Here is a 24,199-nt window from a genome sequence, read left to right as displayed (position 1 = left end):
CAAAAAAAAAAACGAATGTCTAATGAATGTCAAACGTCAAACTAACTTTACCGCCGTTGTTCAGTTCACACAGCGCGTGTGTTCCGAGAATGCGGTTGTGAGTCCTGAAAATTTACGGGTGTGAGTTCGGTTACAGAATGCCGTTGTCACGCCCGTAAATAACCGAACTGTGTGTGAACGTAACCATATTAAGGACTCAAAAACAGGACTGACAACCGTATTCTGCTGCTGTGTGAACGTGGCCATATTTCTCTAGTCTAGTGCTCCTTGGTTCCCATTAACAAACAACTACTGTACCTCTATCTAAATACTAATCTAAACTTCGTTAGGAGCGCTTAGCGAATCGGCCATCTCTGACTGGCTGATGGATTACTGCACTGAATCAAAGGGAATGTAATACTCGATCTTCCACAACTTTAATCAGATAAATATCAGTCCTGGTTCTCAGGTCCAGATGAGAACCTCCATGTTTGCCCTGTCTGATTAAATATGGCACATATTTGAAATGAAAGATCAAATGAGGTACTGTGGAGGTACCATGATACAGTGATGGGATGGTAATACCGTGGTATTTTGATATATACCATGGTACATGGTCATATGAGTGGCCAGTGTAATATTAATATCTATAGAGCAGAGTGGCCAGTGGTCAGTATAATGAATAATATGTAATAAAATTTAACAAACCGCAAATGAGATCAAAAGTTTAAGGTTGGTGAGATTTTATAATGTTTTTGAAAGACGTCTCTAATGCTCACCAAGGCTGCATTTATTTGATTACAATTACAGTAAAAACAGTAATATTGTGAAATATTATTTCAATTTAAAATAACTAATTTTAAAATTATAATTTTAAATAATCTCTATTTTACCATATTTTTATACGGAATTTATTTCTGTGATGGCAAAACGTAATTTTCAACATCATTACTTCAGTCTTCAGTGTCACCTCCAGTATCCTGTCATCCTCCAGAAATCATTGAAAACAGTTGTACCGCTTAATGTTTTTGTGGAAACTGTGATCCATTTTTTCAGCATTCCCTGATGAATAAAACGTCTATAAGAACTTTTGTTAAATTATAAATGTCTTTACTGTGACTTTTGATCCATTTATTGCGTCTTTGCTAAATAAAAGTATTAATTTCTTTTTAAAAAAGAAATCTTACTGACCTGAAACTTTTGAACGGTAGCACTGTAACAACATCTACCGGTACTCTTAAAAAAACAAAACAAAGATGCTTTCAATATGGCGGTTACCACTGTTTCCATAAAAATATTAAGCAGCAAAAACGGTTTTCAACATTGATAATAAGCACCAAATTAGCATATTAAAATGATTTCTGTAGGATCATGCGACACTGAAAACTGGAGTAATGATGCGGAGAATTCAGATCACAGGAGTAAATTACATTTTAAAAGAAGAAAACAGTTCTTCAATATTGTAATACTATTTCATTTATTTTTGATCAAACAAATGCAGCATTGGTGAGCATAAGTGACTTTTCAAAATTATTGTATTCCCTTGGTGCCACTTCTAGAACTTCTCTGTTAGTGTACCAGATGCAATTTTTAGAAGAGAAGCCAATAACCTTGGTATCTTGTGATGGTCTTTAGTAATGGTGTGGGGTGTGATGGGTTCAGGGCAGCCTCCTCCAGCTCTGGCTGTGGAAACCGCCTCTTCCCTGGGTTTGGTGGTTTTTATTCTATGCCGGTGGTCTGCAGAATGAGTAGTGAGTTGAACTGGAGAGCAGATCTAGTGTGCTAACCGACCAGTGATCCGCTCGCTCTGTGCACATACACACACATCAACTGTGTGTGAACTTCTCATCCTCTCTCTGTGGTTCTCCAGAAGCCTTTTATCACCCTGGAAAGGAGATAATAACAGGGTGAAACTGCAGGTCCTATTGATCATATAGAGGCTTGAATTAAGATTCTGTTCTCGACTCATCTGATTTCATAGTGTCAGAGTTTAATGCAGTCGCACCAGATGAATGTTTAAAGCCACAACAACGTGCTTCAGCATTTTGTTTAAATTCAGATGTACTTTCCTTTCTGATGCCTCATGAACTCTCTGTTATCATGTCACCTCAGTTTTGGGCACAATATAACTTCTACAAATTGGACTGAATCAACATAAGCCTCATGCATTATTCAGCTGGATAAGGGTGAAATAATAACACAAAACACAACTGTATTCTTTCTTTCTTTTGTTTGTTTGTGTAGATGAAGCCATAACGCCATGAAATGGTCTGACAAAGACAACTGCCTTCCCTGTACTGATGTATTAAAACAAAAAAGTTGAGCGGGACATATCAAAATATTCTTCCATTTTCTTTCAAATAGCAAATGTCCTTTCGTTTAAAGGGGTCATATGATGCGATTTAAATTTTTCCTTTCTCTTTGGAGTGTTACAAGCTCTTGGTGCATAAAGAAGATCTGTAAAGTTGCAAAGACTAAAGTCTCACAAACGCGAGTTTTGGGCAGTGTAGAGTAGCACTTGTTGTTTGTCATTTCTCCGATCACAAATGCAGACATGGTTTATATAGATCTATTTCACCAAGACCAAATACATTAACATTTGTCATGTTGTCAATCCCTCCGAGAGTTGTCATGACAGAAATATATATATATATATATATACAGTATATACTGTGCACAACGAGTTTTGTTGTAAACTGCACATTTTGGCAAATGTTGTAGGCCGTACAGGTATTTCATGTATACAGATAATTTGCAGTATACTCTACCATTGTTGTTTTATTTCTTGTTTCTTGTTTTTGGGGGCATAAAGTCAAAAATACTATGGGGATAAAACATAAAGAAGAAAAAGAAAAACAACCTCATTACTTAACCTCATAGTTTGGCATAATATTTTATTATTATTTCTGAGGAAAATATTTTAACAAAACTACTTCACTGCATATTAATATTTGAAAAAAAAAAAAAAAAAGATTAAACACTTGAACACTCGTGTTTGTCACTAACCCACCATCTTGTTCTAAACCCCAACTGACTTTCTGATTTTTATTCATTCATTTGTTTGAACCATTCCTTTCAATCAGTGTTTGAATGTGTTAAATGTGTTTCTTTCATCCCTCTGCTATCTTATGCACCTGAGAACTATCCTGTCTTTGGGCCACGTGAAGGTTCAGAAGGGTCTGAAGGCACAGCATGCTAGATTTGGCAGCCTCTCCCAGAATCACCAGTCCTAACCCACAGTCAGTCCTGAGGCGAACAGAAAACACGAAACACACTGATGTTACTTTGGGATTTTAACCTACAGTTCCACCTATAAGCTGCTTACATAACGTAAAACCTGTGGAAAGCATCTCACAAACACTTCACACACCAGTTGTCATGTTGAAGTTTATCTCTCAGCAACATAAGCTGTTTGATCACTTCAGAGAGCTGAGTGCCATTGTTTTGCACACAGTGATAGCTGAGAAGGCACTGCAGTAGTATCTGGTTAACGCCATGCTCCTGTGCCTCCACGGAGACCTGCCAATCAAATAGAGTTGGCAATTCAGTGAATCATTCAGCACTCCCTTTCTGATTTAGTTGACATAGCCATCAAACCTACATTGAATTGTCGTTGGTAAGTTTGAGACCACACAGAATCTCCGTGACGCGCACCATGAAGTGAGCGGCAAATAACATGCTGGGGAACTCTTGGTAGTGTGTCTCACACTTTAACAGCCCTGTCAACAGATGAAGTAAACTTCCACTGATTCTTGAGATATGTCCCACAATTTTACTTGCCATTAGTTTTGAAAGTAGCAACATTTGCACTTTGAAATAACCTGTCCTCAGGTCATAACTCAATACTTCTTTTCAATAAAATATAAAATATTATGTCATGTAACATATTTAAGCAAGCCAATTTCTGCCACCTAAAAATGCTTTGAATAAATGATGAATAAAAAGTAATTATTATGCGAGTCAAAATTATGATATTTAGTAATTATTACATGAAAAGTCATTTTTTAATGTCATAACTGACATTTTATGTCATTATTATTTTTGTCATATTATGACAATATATCAAAAGTTCAACTTTTTGCCACAATTATGACTTTTTCTTTTATTTTTTTTTATGACAAAATGCAGGGTTGTTATCTCATAATTAGGACTTAGTATCTCATAAAATCAACTTTTATGTCATAATTATGACCATTTATGTTATTAAAAAATTAATTTCCAAATTTATTTCATAATTACGAGTTAGTGTGTCATAATTTCAACTTGTTGTTAGTATATAATTATTATTATTTTAATGTAATTTTATGTCAAAATTTTGACTTATCTAATAATTATGAATTAGTACCTTACAATTTTAGACTTTTATGTCATAATCATGATTTACTAAGGCATGATTTGTTTTTCTTATGTGGTGAAAACGGGCTTCCATACGTATATATTAATATCTGTTAACATCTACATTAAACTTAATATTCAAATTTATTTGAACATTTATTTGAACATTTTAACAGAATATTCCAAAATTAATTCTTGGTACATAAACTCTTATTTTGCAGTATTGTAGTTTACTTACTAAAACATCTTTGTAGTGGTAAATATAAACCCAGAGATAAATATAGATATTTTATTGTTTTGCAATAATGTTTGACCTAAGACTGTCTCAGACCTTTTGAGCTGTGAAGATAGATGCTGCTTGGCCAATGTCCTTTCAAATTACCAATCAGTTGAAAGACGTACAGCATCATAGAGACTAAATAACCAGTGTAACTGTCAGCAGAACTATATATGAAAAGAAACATATAGGTTAAACAAGGACTGATATATGGGTAATTCTGCAATTACACCGAGTAAAACAGGCTTTACTTGTGTTTAGTTAGCAAATATCTGAGTGTGATTTTTACACACACACACACACACACACACACACACACACACAGAGAAGAATATAAGACATTCTGTATATGAAACTTTGCACGAAAAGTGTCTGCAATTACAGAATGACCCTTGTTTAGAGATATTTCTACTGTGTTGCATATACCTGCAGCATCTTCATCTCGTAAGAACATGGCTGGTCCAACAGAGTTGTGTCAGAGCACAGGAAGCACTGGATTGACTCCAGGTGGAACAGCACAGGGATCTGATCTGCATGAACGGGTGCGTGGTCCAATGACATGACCAGGACATCCAATGAATCTGAGAAAACTCATGGGCATCATCTGTCATTTTTCCACTAACAAAATGAACCAAAAAGTACCATGGTAATATGTTTTTGGAAATGTATGTACCATAATATTCTTAAAAGTACCTTGGAGTGTACCCATGGTATGTGAATATTGTAATTATTCACTCTTATGGCCTATAAAAGTACCATAGCATTAACCTCTAATACGTTCTGAGTACTGGAGTCAACACATGGCACACACTCTGTGACTCTCAATATGAATTCTGTAACCTAACAGATGATTCATTTGTAAAAGCAGAAACTGTCAGTCACTGCAAGTCACTGACACACCCTTTCTAACTTTTTCACTGCTCAAGCTCAGCAGGAGAAGCTGTGTCCACCAGGTCTCGGGGAGATCAACATGTTTGCCTTCACCTCCAGATGCGAATCCTGCGCGACGCTGAGGACAAAAAGAGAATCGCTGCGCTTTAGTCGAATGTTTTCATCAATGGAGGGTTGTCTCCACCTTGTGGCTGGAGAGAGTAATGCGTCAACTCATCACAACTTGTCAGACGGTCTTTTAATACATCTCCATAAAGAAGCCTTATTTCTAAGACAATTCAACCCGGATGAACAATGAAGGAAGCGTGTTTAATACCTTGCATCGACTAAGAAACTGCCTTGCAAGATCTTCATACTCTTCCTGCTCTTTGCAGCCTTGTGTTTGACTGTTGCCTTCTTTATTCAGTGTCAGTTCAATAATAATAATATACATTTTTAATGGATGGATATATCACTGTTTCGTTCTTTCGTTTTGAGGTAAGCAGAAAAATAATAATGTCATTTATTTCTTCAGATACCTTCTGACACCGGTGGCATTTCAGGAGTACCAGTTTCTTCGTTCTTTTTTCTGAAACGTTTGTTGAAATCCTGCTGTTGAGAGTGAGGCACTATTCCTAAACAAGGTTTGATGGGAATTTTGAGGACGATGCAGAAAGTCCACTCAGTGACATCCCTCCCTCTGCGTGGTGGAAATGTTGCTATGGTTACATAGTCAACAGACATTTTTAATACATGCATACAGATGAATATAAACTTTAAAAGAGTTCATTGCGGTGCACAAATTTATAAAGTCCAAAGCTACTCGCCATGAGAAGATGTCATTACGACACGAATTTAGTCATAATTGACTTTTTATCTCATAATTTAGACTTTTTGTGTCACTGTCGGCTCAGTGTTTAGATTAAGCATGCCGTCATATTGACTTTTTTATCTGACGTAATGTCGCGCATGATAAGCCGCACGCGCAGGATCTTGAGCACAGTGCCGCTGGTGTAGTGGTATCATGCAAGATTCCCATTCTTGCGACCCGGGTTCGATTCCCGGGCGGCGCACATATTTTTGTCTGTGAATCTAAACATTTCAGTGCATTTCTTTAACCGTAGAACTGTTATTCTCTTCTAAACACTGCAAAGGGTACACATAAATCACTGTATAATGTACTGTGTACAGCGCTCAGGCGCGTTTTCAAAGCTTGCTTTCTGCGCGCGTTGTAGTTCGCACGCGCATGCGCGCTTGCATTTCCGGTCCGGTTGCTCCGCCATCTTATGTCGCCTTTCCATTGTTCATAACTGGAGTCAGCCGAGGCGGCATTTCACATTTACTCTCATTATAACAGGCTTGGCGGACAACAGAGAGGGTAACAACACTGGAAAGAGCGAGGCACCGGCGGAACTCGAGATCATCTCAAAATCTACACCAGAGGATTGTTTTTTTTCCTCAGGGTTCGGTGTCTTAATTCGATCGGGAAAATATGATGGACGACGAGCAGCCCAAGACCCTGTACGTATTTTGGCATTGTACGCCAACACTTTAGACAGGCACCTTCACATCATATGAATTAATTCATGCCGCACCGGTTTAAAAACACTTTCCAGTTTTCATTATTAGTTGATAACAGTCTTGAGTGTGGTTCTAAAGGAACCACAACCACAAAAACAGACGTGTACATTTTGTGCCTCAAACAAAAGCTCTGACTGATGGAATAAAAGAGTTACATTATATTTGACGCCCAAGACCGTTAAGTTAGACACGGGACAGTCGTGTGGTTTCCAAGCATTTCGTTACCCATGTGCTAGTTACTGAGTTTATTTCGATAATTGCAGCAGGCCTGTAACTTGGAGGCCACAGCAGGGCCACTCACACTGCTGCCTGTGTTTGAGTGCGAGTGTGTGAAGTTGCCTTGTACTTGCCGAAAGCTCATTGTCGTTACAGCATTGCTAGACAAAGAGCCTGTGTAGTGTGTTCACTGAAGTGTTCATAACGCTTTACGTCTATAAATACACGCAGCCAGCGCCCAAATACAGATTTAACATGTACAAATGGTGAATTCTTTTGTTGCTGGTCGCTCATGCTGGCTGCGCGTTCTGTTTTGTCATCCCTTTGTTTCAAACCTGTATACACGATAATAAGCAGCTCATTTCCGGATGACTAATTAGGTTTTTTAAGGTTAAGTAACGGCCAGTGGGTCCTCATGCATACCTAATTCCTTTGTAATGTAAATGAGTTGGAACATCGTAACTCAGGTACTTGAATTTGGCACAGATTGCACGCAAAGACCCCTTTAATTGGTGTATCAAATTATACATTCAAATAAATGCTTCTTGTATTCAGCATGTCACTCATTGTCATTTGCTTATCCATTATTTGTTTATTTTTTTGGTCCAGGTATGTAGGAAACCTGTCACGGGATGTGACCGAGGTTATTTTAATATATTTTAAAATGTAATTAATTTCTGTGACGCAAAGCTGAATTTTCAGCATCATTACTTAGTTTTCAGTGTCACTTGATCCTTCAGAAATCATTCTAATATGCTGATTTGGTGCGCAAGTAACATTTCTTACTATCAGCATTAAAAACAGATGAAAATAAATGGTTTTCTTTTGAACTTTCTATTCAAAGAGTCCTGAAAAAAAGTCTACTTTAAAGAAAAAAAAAAAAAATTTTTTTTTTATTTTACCCATATTACCCCTTCAAATATCTAGAATTTAAATCTAGAACAAGATTATACATTAGAGGCAAATTATTAAGCCTTATGCCTATTCAGTGCAAAATATTTTATCCTCAACAGGTAATCTTTACTGTTGCTGCCACCGCTGCCGCCATGTTGTGAAGACGATGTGTGGTTCGTTGTAAAAAGCGAAACTACTTTGTTTGGTCTTCCAAAAGAGGACACGACTAGAAATCAGTGGTTAAGTTGTATTTGCAACACCGTCTCAGAACAGTTCAACCCAAATATTCAGATGTGTGCAGCACATTTTATGGATGACTGTTTACGGATTCTGGGAGTGTAGACTACAGTGCCGGCTGTTCTGACTCACAGACTGTAAGTATGTTTTCATATTTAAAGAATTTGACACTGATGATTCAACCGCGAGTTTTGAGCAGTGTAGAGTAGCGTTTGTAGTTTGTCATTTCTCCGATCACAAATGCAGACATGCTTTTATGTTTACGCGGCGCGATGCAACGTAACGTGTAAAAAGACAATATAAGTCATTATAATCCGGAATTATGTCCCCACTGGATGCAACAAATGCCTAGTCTATAATGGGTTTTAATGTTTTTGTCTCATCGCTCCGGCCGGGACACGGCATCACAGTATGTTAAGGGGCTTAACATTTCCGTCTCACGCTTGAGGTATTCAGCGAATCACAACGCACTGTATAGCTGGCCAATCAGAGCACACCTCACTTTTCAGACCGATGAGCTTTGTAAAAATCGACGTGTTTCAGAAAAGCGGGGCATAGGGGAGAAACAATAATGTACAGTATGTGGGAAAATAATGTGTTTTTTGAACCTTAAACCGCATAAACACATTTCATTACACCAAATACACCAAATAATGTTATTTTTAGCAACATCATATGACCCCTTTAAGGAGAGTGATTTATTAATAGATAAATAGAGAGCAGCAACTTGTCCATGTCTGTATCATTTGTAATATTTCTCTCAATCTTTTCCTTCCTATACCCCTCTATCCCAGGAGGTAAAGGTCAACTGGGCTACATCACCAAGCAGCCAGAAAAAAGACACAACCAGTGAGTTCCATCTTCAATTAATGCTTATAATCTTAAAAATATATACAAGTGCATCTCAATAAATTAGAATGTCGTGGAAAAGTTCATTTATTTCAGTAATTCAACTCAAATTGTGAAACTCGTGTATTAAATAAATTCACTGCACACAGACTGAAGTAGTTTAAGTCTTTGGTTCTTTTAATTGTGATGATTTTGGCTCACATTTAACAAAAACCCACCAATTCACTATCTCAACAAATTAGAATATGGTGACATGCCAATCAGCTAATCAACTCAAAACACCTGCAAAGGTTTCCTGAGCCTTCAAAATGGTCTCTCAATCACAATTAAAAGAACCAAAGACTTAAACTACTTCAGTCTGCGTGCATTGAATTTATTTAATACACGAGTTTCACAATTTGAGTTGAATTACTGAAATAAATGAACTTTTCCATGACATTCTAATTTATTGAGATGCACCTGTATATTTATTCTTGTATTTTATTGTCAGCACCAATACACCGACAAATTCCTTGTACATGTATACCCACAGTACTTGGCAATAAAAGTGATTCTGATTCCAAGTAACTCTTGTTTGGTGTGCGTTAGATCACTTCCATGTCTTTGTTGGAGACCTCAGCCCAGAAATCACCACTGATGACATCAGAGCTGCCTTCGCACCCTTTGGAAGGATATCGTAAGTGAAATGACCTGATGCATTTTGAGTAAAGAAAAGAAAAGAGTTGCATTCAACTACTTTGAGTCATTCAGTCTGTTTAAACCCCAGTAAGCCAGTAACGTGTAAGGTCATGTAAAAGGCTTGTCACCTTTTTATCAAAGAGAGGTCATTCATGAATAATGCAGAAACACATCAGCACACCTATGTTTTTGCCCCACTTTCAGTTTGCATGTATAGCCGAGTTGTCATTTTATTAAATATGACCGTGTCTGAGTATCTGTCTAGGGTTATTTAAAATCTCATATAAACTGTTTTTCTGGCAATGTCCAGATTTTTATGTTCATTTGAATGTGTAAAATGGGTTTTTATAATGAGCAGTTTTTCAGTGGGCAGCATTTATTTATTTTTTGACACTAACACATTTGTTGACTTCACCCTTACTGATGTTTAAAAGTCTCAAAGAGTTCCAGTATAATTTTTCCCAGTTTAAGCTGTCTGTTGTCAACACGCCCAACTTTTTCTCTCTTTCTCAGAGATGCACGTGTAGTCAAAGACATGGCGACGGGGAAGTCTAAAGGCTATGGTTTTGTTTCTTTCTTCAACAAATGGGTGAGTCATGATCGAACATCAGGAAATGCAGGTTTTTAACTAAGGGTGGGGAGCATCTGCATTTGAATGCACATCGCAGAAGCTTCTGTTGTGGCCATGTGCTGATGTTCTTGTTGTGCTGGTTGTTTGCAGGATGCAGAGAATGCCATTCAGCAAATGGGAGGTCAGTGGTTGGGCGGCAGGCAGATCAGGACTAACTGGGCTACAAGAAAACCCCCAGCGCCTAAACCCACCTATGAAAGTGAGTATCCATATGCTTTTAAAGACTTCTGCACGTTTTTTTTAAATCAAGAGCAAACCTTATTCTTTTTCTAACTGTGATCATGAAGCTGCAGTCTAACCCATGCTAAAAGTGTTAGTTCTGTCAAAAGAAAAGAAAATACTGTCATTTACTCTCGCCTTTATTCCAAACCTTTATGAGCTTTGTAGGTTAAACACAAAATATCTTTTGTGGAAGTTTTGCAGAAAACCGATTTATCACAATAGTAACTCCAAGAATAAGCAAAGCAAATTTTTCTTTTTCTTTTCTTTTTTTTTTTTTTAAATATGGCACATCAAGACTTGTCTCACAGGTTTAACGTTAATGATAGGACTTGCAAGAACATGTTTGGCATCATTATGTCAATCCTGGTGCAGTGTCTTGATACAAGTGACAACCGACATCTACAGAAAAAATGGACCCCAGCTTTGAATGACTTCAAAATTTTATGACAATCAAAGATGACAACGTTTAAATTGTGTATGAACTTGTATGAACACAGAGACTAATCGGCATTTCATTAATCAATTTCACAGCAAACGCCAAGCACTTGTCGTTTGATGAGGTAGTGAACCAGTCCAGCCCCAGCAACTGCACTGTTTATTGTGGCGGAGTCACTACAGGCCTTACAGGTTAATGTTTGCTGCAGGCTAAAACATTATACCTTTAATTTGTTTATCCTTTTGAGAAGCTGAACCTGGACTTTTTTGTACTGTCTCTGTAACCCTTTTGAATTCAATTCATTCACGTTTGCAATGTGCTCCTCTTCTCATTTTGATGTAGAACAACTCATGAGACAGACCTTTTCCCCCTTTGGCCAAATAATGGAAATCCGAGTGTTCCCAGACAAAGGCTACTCGTTTGTGAGGTATGTTAATGTCGTTCAAGTGAAATGTGGTGGTTACAGGTCCTAATGGTGGAGGCTGATGTAACACTCTTGATCTCTGCAGGTTCAACTCTCATGAAAGTGCAGCTCATGCGATAGTGTCTGTTAATGGCACGTCCGTAGAAGGTCACATGGTGAAATGTTACTGGGGTAAAGAGACTACAGAGATGGTGAGCCCTATGCAGCAGGTGCAGGTACCTCAGGTGAGCAGTAGTATGTTTCCATTCTGTGTTTTATTCTAAAAAGTCTTGAAAGTTCTGGTAAATATAATGTTGAATAGTGGAATGTAATGTCATGTAATGTTGCAAATATGAGAATTGTTTCCTGATAAAAAAATGCATAAATAACTCCTGGGCATGTTCTGATTTTATAGCAGAACAAAGTTGGTTTTGCTGCACAACCATACGGCCAGTGGGGACAGTGGTACGGCAACGCACAACAAATTAGTCAGTACGTCCCTAATGGCTGGCAGGTACCCACTTACGGTGTGTACGGACAGGCCTGGAACCAGCAGGGCTTCAAGTAAGTCTACAGATCAACAATGGCCTCTGTTTTGCATAATTTCAAAAGGCTACTTTCTTGGAGTCCAATTCACTGGTTTAATTACAGGGTTTCCGCAGGTCCTTAAAAAGTCTTATATTTAGTTATCAAATTTAAGGCCATAAAAAGACTTAAGTGGGACAAGAAAGTCTTAATTATAATTTCAAGAGGTCTTAAATTTGGGGACAGAAAGACAAGAATTGCGATAAGGCTGAAAGTGACGATTAAACTTCTAAAGGCTGTGATTTCATTGAATAAACATGAGCGCTGCATGTTTCAAAGTACTGCAGTGCTTTGTTTACAGCCGTTACCGTGGAAACCGCTATAGTCTGCAGTTCCAAAAGCGCCTCCTGCTGGCAGAGGATGAATTTGCATTTTCAATAAGCCCTTCTGCTATTTTTGTTCAGACCAATATGAAAATCAGCCCATGTTTTTATGCTGCAAACACGCAACATTTTAATTGTGAACTAGTGGATCGACCAGATAATTCATTATAAAAATCTAAACGATTTAGATATATTTAGATGTTATTTAATTAATGTAATAATTGATTGATAATAATTGATTAATTTAATATATTAATTGATACTTTTGGCTTACATCCATTTTCTTAAAAATAGTTTAAAGGCTGAAAAGTTAAGTTTTTCATTTGATAAAACTTTTTGTTTTTGTGGAAACCTGTATCTGATCTGTAAATCATGCCTTTTACAGTTTAATGTGTTATCATAGACATTGCCCTACCCTGCTCATATGGTATTAATTTTATTTGTGCAGGTCTTACATAATTGTTTTAGAAATGCTTGTAAAGCATTAAAATCTTTTTTTGTATTTTTAATTTTTTTATATCTGGTAGATCATTAAAAGTTTTGGTAACACTTCACAATAAGGTCTCATTTGTTAACAATGCAGTAACTGGTAACACTTTACAATAAGGTTTCATTTAAAAAAAAATCTTAATTAACCATATTAGTTAACATTAACAATATTTATATAACATTTAATGTTAGTTGATATTAAGTTCAAAACTTACTAATACATTATTACAATGTAAAGTTAATCTGTTAACATTACTTAATGTACTGTGAACTAACATGAACACTAACATTTTTATTAAATAACATTAACAAAGATTAATAAATGCTGTAAAAATATATTGTTCTTTGTTAGTTCATATTAGTTACTGAGTAACACTTTACAATAAGGCCTCATTTGTTAACATTAGTTAATGCATTAACTAACATGAACTAACAAAGAACAATATTTTTACAGCATTTATTACCTAACCTTTGTTAAAGTTGGATAATAAAAATTTTTATATTACTTCACAGTACATTAACTAATGTCAACAGATACAACTTTAAATTTTAATTGATGTGTTAGTAAATTAACTGAGATTTAGTAAGTGCTATATAAATATTGTTAATGTTAACTAATATAGTTCATGTTAACAACTGAAACCTTATTGTAAAGTGTTACCGAAGTTTTATATATTGTTCTCTCTCTCTCTCTCTCTCTCTCTCCCTCTCTCTCTCTCTCTCTCTCTCTCTCTCTCTATTTGTGTCTGCTTCACACTCTTGATGTTATAGTGGAGCACTTTCATTGCTGTAACCCTTAAAACCAGACTGACGGTGGGTTTCTGTAAATGCATGTGCCCGCTGTGCACTGTTTTCTTGATGCCACCGGGGTGGCGTTGGCACTGGTGACTTGGATTCGTCTTCGCTGCTTGTAGCTATATTTTTGTGTTCTCGTTTGTTCTGATATAGTAGTTTTCACAAATAAATAGAAATTGACAAAAACACAACATGAATTTAAATGTAATAATTTCAGGGCTTTCAAGATAAGTCCTAACACTGTAAATATAAAAGTCCCACTTCTGACACACGTCAGCCAAAAAGAAAAAAAAAAAAAAGACAAGAGAAAAATCTTTCAAACACAAACCACTGGGAAAATCATTGTCCAAAATCCGTGGGAGCCTTTTCCTTTGTACACGAACAGTGTATTTTAACCATTTATTATGTAGTATCACAGCGCTGAAGTATTAACTGTTAAGTGTCATTAAAGAATCATTTTCTACATGGCATCTCAGGGCATGCGAATCTGAAATCAGTGGCACCACACAGTAATTATTGTGCAAAGTAGTGGTAAATAGTTCAAATGAGGGGTTTCATAGATGCCACTAAACAAATTAGTGGAAAATGTGTGTAGACTCTGTGGTCAACATTTCTACTCGTACATTTTTAGTTAAATGGGAAACTTTTGAGACTGAGTACTTATGATCAAATAAAAACACCAGCTATTTTTCTCCTTATAGTATGTAGATTCAAGGTTTGTAACTGCCAAATATCGCCTCCTCCACCAGCTAACAGCTACTTTGTCTTGCAGTCACATACAGGCTGGGGCTGGGTGGCCTGGCGTGAGTGCCGTGAGTAACGGAGGCGTGGTGGAGCCTGCGCAGGGAGTCAACGGGACCGTGCTAGCCAACCAGTCCAGCATGGGCACTGCAGGATACCACACACACTGATGAAGCGACGGACAACTCTAGCACTCCACTGCGGCCACAGCAGGGATCTACACACGACCCCCACCCCATTCTCAAACACCCATCAAGATGCCTGGCCTGGGGAGGGGGTGTGCCATTTTTTCCTGACCCTCCCCACCTGCCACGTGTTATTTTCCTTTAAGACTTTAAGGCAGATCTTGCCCGTCATCGCGGGGTCTCGAGTTGCCCTACACTGGGATTAAACAACAAACGTGTTCAGACACATTAACACCCACCCACATAAATCCACATGTCTTCGGCCTGGTGTCCGACCGACTTATTCGAAGAGGACTATGCCATTTTTAAGTCAAAGTACTATAAATCAATAAAATCAACAATAACTGCAACTTTTCCATTTTGCTTTTTTTGGTTTGTTTAGAGCGTTTTCAGCTGCTGATTTTGTAATATATGAAGCTTTGCCTTTTTCTTTTTTTTGGACTTGCCATTTTAAAAGCAAAATTTTGTTGAGAGGAGTGATGACACCAATGAATCGTGTGAAACTTTTTTTTGTTTGTTTATAAAATGAATAAAATGGATGTCAGTTGTTGTATTTTTTTAATTAGACATTCAATTTCTCAAACTGAACCAATTGCAGGGATGACTGCCACATTTTTTTCCTTAAAGGCAGATGAATATTGCACAATATTAATACGTTTTCACAAGAATTTGATGTTACGCAAATTGTAGGTATTTTAAATTGTTTTGCATTACACTTTTTTTTCGAGGGCTTACAAGTATATCATTCTGTATGTAAATAACCAAACAACTGTTAGGACGCTATGTAAAGACAATTCAGATGTTGATTATGGATGATTGCTTGCTTTTTTTTTTTTTGTAGGTAGGTGGGAGGGACTGGGTGGTGAAGGGGTTTTGGGCTTCATCGCAACTATCCTTCAGCATTAGTGGATCTGTTAAATGCTGATCCATGCGGTTGTAAGGATTCTTCCAGAGAACTCATGGAGAAGAATTTGCTGCCTTGCGCTGCAACGAACATTTTGTTAGAATTGCGATAATTCTGTGTATAAAATCGAAATGTTGACTTTTTCTTTCATGAAGTATTTGGTATCAAGACAAGAAACCTGAGTGGATCAGAATTTTGGACTGTTGCCCATTGGAGTTTTAAAAGACTAGACCAATTATGTTGCCTTATTTGAGTTGATTTCATTTGAAGAAACTGATGTTAATGAAATATAGGCAGTGCCTACGAATACATTGAGACCTTGTGTTTTGAGGGATTTTTTAAATAATGTTCATCCTATTATGTGTTCTTGCTTTGTCCAATTAAAATACAGATGCGAACCAACATTTCTATCTCTCCTGTTATGTCCTGTCTGAGCTGGATGGTCTTACACTACATACTGGTGTTGCTAATTAGAAAAAAAAAAGTTTTTTTTAGGAGCAAAATTGTTGGTTGTGATGGAAATAAGTAGGTTATTAATAAAAAAAAATGTAAATCAAAATCGGCATGAAATTTGAAGTAGCAAAATAACTGAAGGCATAGTAAGAAGTTGCAAAAGGATAACGATCATGTAAAATATATATTATTGTCTAATTATTATACAAGTACTTTAAACGATCTAATGTCAAGTTACCAAAGAGAAATAATTATTTCCAGAATGTTAATGAGCTAGTAAATAATGTATGCTTTTGATTGGTCGTTCTGTGGCCAATCGGGAAGCTCGTTACAGCCGCAGCGGAGAGTCTGTTTGTAAGGAGGAATGGCGACGGTCGCTGGAGCTCTGAAGTGAAATCCTCCGCCGAATCTCACCACTGAGCGCCGGGAAAGCGCCGCTGTAGAGGCCGGCCTGTCTCTCACCATCTATCCATTCACTATCGCACACACAGCTAATGTTTAACTCAAATCAGTCCCGATGAATCGATGTCATTAGAATGCTTTGTCAATCTAATACTGTAGTACTGTATAATTGCACGTCAATTACATTTTCATATCATTTGTTCAAATGTTCAAGTATGTCTTCTGGAAGAATTAAAAAAAAGATATTTAATGAATGTTTACCGTGTTTTTGTCTTCGTTATTTAAAATTGCATCATGAAGTATGTACTAAAACTACTCATTTTAAATGTATCTATCGTCATTCATTACATAGGCTAAAGAGTTATTGCCTAGGAACGTTACAATTAGAAATTACACTAACCAAATAAAGCACAATGGTTTTCTGGACATGGTACTGTGGCAATAAATATGTATTTAGACACGTGCCAATCCAACACCAGGGTTGTTTGGCCATATACAGTGTATGTGGGTCAAAGACGAGACGTCACCATTTTTGGTGTCCGCATCAAATTACATTGACAAAAGTCATTTAAAATGCATAAAAACCATCTTAAATGCAAGTAAATTGTTTTTTTAAGTATTTAAATGGACAGGGGACTTTTGTCCCGAAAATGCCGTTTATCAGATGTCATTCAGTGTAACAAGAATAAGAAGTTATTCTGAAATCATATAACAAAACTGATAGTCATTCGGCAGTCTGACATCATTAAATGGCACCTGGAAGACCGTGTGTTGCTGCAGAAAAGTGAGTTTATTGCTCTTAAATACTTGATAATTTCACCTTTTTATGTCGTGGTAACAATAACATAGGTTACAAAAACACGTCATTCAGTGAAATGCCAAAAAACACTTTTAATGTTAGAGTTTTTGAAAAACAAGTAGATGTGAACAATTGTGATTAACTTTACTGGTCAAGTTCACTGTTTGAAATAGGTGGCCATTTGATTGCCTGAAATATTAGCTGATGTAGAAGTTTAGTCATTCATTGTAATGCAAATTCTCTGTTACACCACAGTGTCATATTACAGATAAATTAGGAATGTTTAGCATTGACAAATATGTGTTAAACTTAATAAATATTAATATGCATTTTGGTATTGTTTGATTTGATTATTGATTAATTATAGACACCCATGAACAGAGGGAGTCACTAGGCACAGTAAAAAGCCAAAAAGCTAATAAAGTAAACGTGGACCCAGTAGCTTGGGTGGCACTCTTAAAGCCTGTTCACACCAAGAACAATAACTATAAAATAACTATAACAGTAACTATGTTAGCCTTCACACCGATGAACAATAGCACTGTTCATTCTAAGCATGTGCTGCAGATTTGTTGTCAGCTTTTTAAAGTTTAATGAATTCTAATTGGCTGTCAATGCTTTTATCATTCATCAGCTGAAAAAAAAATCCAACAATATAAAAGAGATTCTTTTTTTTTCTGTGCCGTTATCGTTAGTTGTGCTGTAGAATCTGCTATTCTTTTATACAGAAGGGTTTTTTTCCCCACTTTTTTGATATATTTTTTTTATCTTTATCTTTATCTTTATCCTTACCGTATTTGGTGTGAACGTGCCTTTAGCCAGGAAAAGAGAAGGATATTGAGGATTGTAATTGTTGGAATAACAGCTTGCCAATAATTCTGGGCAGAGAGACCCCCTCACTACAGTATGTCAGTAGTTCAAGAGAGATCACTGAGGCCCACCCCAAATACTCATCCTGATAATGTAATTTATTTTTTCAAACAGAAAGTATTAATAAATGTGGAAAAAATTAATTTTTGAGGCCGAGCAAGTCAGAAACAAAGTGACAAGCTAAGCAAGCATGGCAGGGGAGCATCAGAAAAATGCTTATTATATTTCAACATCTGTTTCTGCAGTCATTTACACAGGATTATTATTAAAACTAATTTAATGACACGGATTAATACTAAAAATATTTCAGTTATGGGAACAATGGCAATGTTATCTCTCTTTTTGGCAAATCGTCATTCAGAGTAACAAACCATGGTCATTCAGTGTAACACATATTTATGTAAAAATGAAACAATATACTTATTCTGACATGTACTTATAAAAATACAAATAAGAATATATGATCATACTAAATTTAAATATATTTTAAATGATTTTCACTTCCTTACAAAAACTTCTTGCTGGCAAATTGGAAAACATAGTGGTTTGAAGGACATTAGCAAAGTGTAAAGATTTAAAATTTAAAGTTAATTGATATTTGAGGGCTGCACTGTGATGCTTAAATAGTCCTTTAATATGTCATCAAATGATTCATGTTTTAAATATGCCTAACAAGATTTTTTGGTATATAAATATTGTTACACTGAATGACATTTTAGTCATTTTTGTCTTCTGTCAAACTTGGTAAAAAATTCATGATAATAATTGTTTTTTGTTCAAAAAAATATAAACTTAAACAGGACACATTCTAATGTATGGTGAAAAAACAAAACGTAAAGCTGTATTGCACTTTTATTTTTTTGATGCTTGAAACACCCTTTTGTTTTTGACCCATATACATACGCCCCTTATAAAAAAAAAAAAAAAAGTGTCTACATATTTTGATACTACTTTTCGGTATATTTTGTAAATAGTGTAAATTGTATTGGCCTGCAGTATTCACAAGTTGCAGGCACAATAAAGAGCTGCTTCATAGCTGCTAAACAACAGAAGACATTTGCACGTTTTGTTTGCTGCAATGGATTGTAGGTAAACATCTACTTCATCCAGTGCTCTTTTTGTTTTTTGTTGTATAAAGTATCTATCTGCATGTAAGAAACCTCCTCAAATTATTCAATGTGTGAGTGAGCTGTGTGAATGAATCAAACTGAATCAAGAACAATTTCAGACCTTTTTACAAACCAGTATATGGCAATCTCGACAGTCAGACAAGGATTTACAGTAATATTTTACAGGGACACAGCGATACTTCACTGGGGTTTGTGTCTGAGTAAAAAGGCTGCACTGTACCATAATAGCACTACAGTATTTAAACAGTCCTTTGCTTACGACTCCCCCCTTGTTGATGAACAATAAAATTGTCCTGTATCAATCTCAGTTTCAGTGTACGTCTGCTAACAATGGATGGTTCTCTGGTAAACTCTGCAATACCGTTGGTGTCACAAACGGTGGTTTCTCCCGTTACTCAAACCTCCAGCAACTTGAGTAGGAGACCTCGAGACAAATGGAAGACTCCTGCATTTCTGTCAAACTTGGGCAAGGCTACGTTAAGAGGCATCCGCAAGTGCCCTCAGTGTGGCGTTTACAACGGCACCCGTGGCCTCAGCTGTAAGAACAAGGCCTGTGGAACCATCTTCAGGGATGGGGACCATGGGACTGGACGTTTGAAAAAAGGGGCATGTGAAGTGGTTCAAGTTGTAACAGACAGTGGAGGTGGCAGGGCCGGAGGGCCGCAAGTGTTCTCTGTGCATCAGCGGGGACGTGGCTCTGAACAACAAGGCTTTGTTGAGTTAGTCCTCACGGATACAGCTATTACTACTGCAGACGGAACCTGCTGACCCGTGTCAACCTCGGTCGCTGTTACATGCCCTCTTGCCAGCAGAACGAAAGCGAGTCAACAGTTGAAGGTGGCCATCAGCAAGTAACACAACCACCCAAAAGTCCCTGTACCCATGTGAAGCAAGCCATGGAGTGTCAGACCCAAGCAACACCTCTGCCACTCAAGAGCTCTGTGCTGGAGGCCCTGGTGGCCACTTCCCAGGCCAAAGAAGAGTTGTGGAGGCTGGCTACAGAGACACCGGGACCTCTAGTGCAGAGGGTTTCTAAAGGGACCCTAATAGTGAAGTGCCAACCAGGTGAAGTCCACCCTCTGGGACTGCTGCATCTGACGGTGGGCTTATCTGGTGTTAAAGACAAGACTGTGGGTGCAGCCAAGGGGGGGGAAATACCAAGGGGGATTTGGGGGCGAGAAGTGGGGGTCAGTCTAATATCAACTATGGAGAAAATTCCCACCAGCATAATTTACCTGAGCACTGCCTCCATTTCTATGCTTGCGTTTGTGCCTTCACAAGTGATGAGAAGCTGGCCTCTGAGTTTTCAGCTTTCCTCAACTACAACATGAATGGTAAGTCCACCATTTAGGTTCTAGGTCTTGAACCCTGCTTCTGGATACCCACTGTCCTGCAAAATTTATTTCCAACCTGCTTCAGCTCCCCTGGACTGTGATATTTGAATTGATCCAGAAGAACTTGATTATTTGGTTCAGGTGTGTTTGATTAGGGTTGTAGCTAAACTCTGCAGGACAGTGGGTTACCAGTAGAGGGTTGAAGACCTAGGATTTAGGTTGTCACCTTATGTGCACCTTCACATAAGCTCTCTTCCAAAACCTAGTGCAGTGGTTCTCAATTCCAGTCCTGGTGACCTACCGCTCTGCACATTTTGTATGCTTATCTAACACGCCTGATTCAGATTTTCAGCTCATTAGGAGAGATCTCCATGAACTGAACTGAATGTGACAGAAAAGAGAGAAATACAAAATGTGCAGAGCAGTGCGTTGCCAGAACCAGAATTGAGAACCACTGACCTAGTGAGCCTAATTTCTGTCTACTGCAGTGGTGTCCAAACATGTTCCTGAAGGGCCACTTTCTTGCAAAGTTTAGAGCTAAACTCTGCAGGACATTGGCCCTTCAGGAGAAGGATTCGATACCTTTTGTTCAGTGGTTCTTATCTCTGGTCATGGGGACCCAATGTTCTACACATTTTGTATGTCTCTTTTATATGGCACACTTATTTCAGTTCATCTAGCTCTCTCCTAATGAGCTGATGATCTGAATCAGGTGTTATAAATAGGCAAGACATACAAAATGTGCAGAGCAGTGGGCTTGTAAAGAGTTGAGATCCAATGCCCTAGTCTAGGGGTTCTCAACTCTGGCCCTCGAGATACACTTTCCTGCAGAGCCCCAACCTTGATCAAACTCACCTGCCGAGCAAAACTCTGCAGGAAAATGGATCTCGAGGGCCAGAGTTGAGAACCCTGGCCCTAGTCTACTGCATAAAATAGGCAGAGTTAGCCAAGCTTACTACTGGAGGGCTACCTCTGCTCTAAGGTTGCATCCGAAACCAGGTTCCAAAAGTGACAGATTTGGAAAGCTCTACAAAGAAAGCAACTTGTGCAGTACAAAAATAGTGCTCCTTAAGTGAAGTGCACAGCAAATGTGACTGAATTGTTTCCAATAGATTTTGATGTTACCATGAGCTAGGCTAACAACATTCTAATAAACATCAAAATGCATAGTACACAAATATATTTTCAGACTTAACATTTTAAATTGGATGAAGTCCATGAATTAGAAGATACACTTTTTATTGATACTTTTTGATACAGAATTAAATATATATTAGTAATTTCCTCTCAACATTTTTTTTCACCTCTATACTGCAGGTGATATTCACAGTCCATTCTGGAATTGCTTTCGCCATTAGGGATACATGCGTTGCTTCTATAGCTCTTGGCCAGAATTAGCTGTATTAGAGAGTATACTATTCCTGCATTTGTGTCAAGAGCACACCTGTGATGACTAAAAGTGTTGTCTAGTTAGGGTTCACAAGAGGTTTGGAACAGGTCTATATATAGTGTATTGATTGTTTATTTATGTATCAGAGATGACTGTGAGAATTATTGCGCATGTCCAGGACTGCAGGAGTGGGCAGATGCCACAACGCTCAGTATACCTGAGGCTCAGCAGCACATTGAGCCTTCCATCTCTCATCGTCCCAAGAGACTCAAATTTGTGGAGTCCTCTACTGGTAAGTTAAAGCTCATGGACAGGCCACACAGAATGAGTAACCTCCGACCGACTGCACAAAGGCCACTGTTGCCAAGCACTTTCATTGAAAATGGCTAAATTAGCATATGTTAGCATTAATTAACATATTCATGTCATTGCATTGCATTTTAATTATGCCTAGTGTCAATCCTTTACTTCCATTTGCTTCTCTTCTACTCTCTGTAGTTTAAAGGGGTCATATGATGCGATTTCAATTTTTCCTTTCTCTTTGAAGTGTTACAAGCTCTTGGTGCATAAAGAAGATCTGTAAAGTTGCATCGTGAAGGCGCTGTGTGTTTCGTTGTGAAAGTGAAACTACTTTGTTTGGCCTTCCAAAAGAGGACGATATCGTTTTGTCATGCCTGGCGCTGATCCGTGCTGGTCGCTGAGGAAATACATGGACGAAGTGGAGTCCAGCCCGGGGTCGTCACATGTGTTTGCCGCAAGTCCGCTCACTCTAGCCCTCCGGCCGTCCTATGGAAAAGGTAGTGATTTCCCCTCTACCCACATTCCTTTGGGCAATAAAACCAGTGATATCAGCGTTGGTTGCCATGGTGACCAGGGCCTGGTGTCTTTCTGAGGTGTTAAGACGCATTTCGGGGGAAAGGTCCATAGGTCCTCATATGGCTTGTTAACTGAGGGGTGTTACAGAGTATTTGTTAAATATAGCTAACAAAATATATATTGTGTGTCTGATTGGTCCAGATGCTACAAATGCTAAAGTCCTGATTTATAACAGAAGTGTCATCTGACAAAATCACCACAGACATCAGTTAAAGACAAAGGCTGTGTAGTGATTTTGGATATATTTACATATAAAATGATCACTCACAGCCTGTGTGAGAATAACAAACCACAAGAAGAATGGTCAGTTTTCAGTCAGCGATGATTAGGCCTAATCATTTCTATGGAAAAGGGGTCTGAAAAGTCACCTAGGTGGCAACATTGCTTTGTACCTTATCATAATGCAGTTTCCGTATTCATTTTTTGGGGTAACTGCAACATGGACATATGTGTATGTGGTAAAATTTGTTAAGCTAAGCTGAGAGTGTTACATATATCAACTATAATATTTAATAAACAGACACACAAGGAAGCAGGGAGTTTTGTGAATGATGGATGTTCCACTTTTGTGGAAATCTGAGCTTTCTGTTGGCACAGATTCTGTGTGGGCCTGCTTATGGACCTCTCTTATTTTCCACCCACTAAAATCTGTTGTTGATGTCTAAATGCTGCTGTTATGTTCGGCAGTTACTGACCACCTCCTCTGTAATCTGTTTTCCTCTTTTATTCTTTGGCTCTGTGGACCTGTCGCTGTTTCACACAGCTTCCTTTGTGTCCTCCACGTCTCTTCTGGCTGTCAAAGACACTTCTGCTCCCACCCTAAACCAGCGCAAGCCCACTCACAGAAAACACTTCAATTCTACTGGGCTTAAAAACCCAGGTGCTGCCAGATACTTCCTCTTTCCTTACATACTTTTGCTTTTCTTCTTTGACTTTATTTCTGTATTTTCCCCAGCACTCATGCTATCATTGTTCATCAGTACAGATACGAAACTTTTGTTGGTTGATTTTGAGAGATTTCTAATCACATTACCCGTTTAAGTTTGAAAATATAAATGATGTACACATGGCTTTCATTATCATAGTTTGTTGACTTGGATGTGTGTTGTGTGGTTGGGTGAATTAAACAGGAAGCAGCCAGCCGGTGGATGAGACACATGTGTCACTAGGTTTCCAGCAGTGGTTGGCCAGTGTTACTGAGAGGATCCATCAGACGATGCACTTCCAGTTTGATGGTAAGAGAATATTAGGGTGAATCTCACAAAGCCTGTCAAGAACTGGTCCAGGTAATTTTTCACCTCAAGATCAATATATA

General features: G+C 37.8%; 2 protein-coding genes, 1 non-coding gene and 1 pseudogene across 3 annotated transcripts; 3 read left to right on the top strand and 1 right to left on the bottom strand.

The window, feature by feature from the left end:
• Positions 1 to 2,790: 2,790 nt before the first annotated feature.
• Positions 2,791 to 5,915, bottom strand: LOC107663753 (transmembrane protein 232-like). The gene is given in 7 exon segments (XM_016454063.1): positions 2,791 to 3,225; positions 3,350 to 3,498; positions 3,577 to 3,698; positions 4,646 to 4,740; positions 5,016 to 5,172; positions 5,492 to 5,600; positions 5,799 to 5,915. Coding segments are annotated over 7 exon segments (885 nt in total). The 3' UTR covers positions 2,791 to 3,089.
• A 548-nt stretch (positions 5,916 to 6,463) lies between these two features.
• Positions 6,464 to 6,534, top strand: trnag-ccc (transfer RNA glycine (anticodon CCC)). Its single transcript has one exon. It is a non-coding gene; the product is annotated as a tRNA-Gly (tRNA).
• Positions 6,535 to 9,141: 2,607 nt separating this feature from the next.
• Positions 9,142 to 14,848, top strand: LOC107663752 (nucleolysin TIA-1-like; the record flags this gene model as incomplete). Its single annotated transcript, XM_016454062.1, has 9 exons — positions 9,142 to 9,238; positions 9,827 to 9,914; positions 10,430 to 10,505; positions 10,638 to 10,746; positions 11,301 to 11,396; positions 11,548 to 11,632; positions 11,715 to 11,853; positions 12,024 to 12,172; positions 14,573 to 14,848. Coding segments are annotated over 9 exons (978 nt in total), but the record flags the coding sequence as incomplete, so codon positions are not given.
• Positions 14,849 to 19,286: 4,438 nt separating this feature from the next.
• The window catches only part of LOC107663751 (uncharacterized protein C2orf42 homolog), an 11,518-nt pseudogene continuing 6,605 nt past the window's right edge, over positions 19,287 to 24,199 (top strand).

This window comes from Sinocyclocheilus anshuiensis, unplaced genomic scaffold (genome assembly GCF_001515605.1).
Source record: "Sinocyclocheilus anshuiensis isolate Anshui unplaced genomic scaffold, SAMN03320099.WGS_v1.1 scaffold123, whole genome shotgun sequence".
NCBI lineage: Eukaryota > Metazoa > Chordata > Actinopteri > Cypriniformes > Cyprinidae > Sinocyclocheilus > Sinocyclocheilus anshuiensis.
The sequence above is the reverse complement of the archived record's forward strand: the minus strand, read 5'-3'. Positions and strand labels throughout refer to the sequence as shown.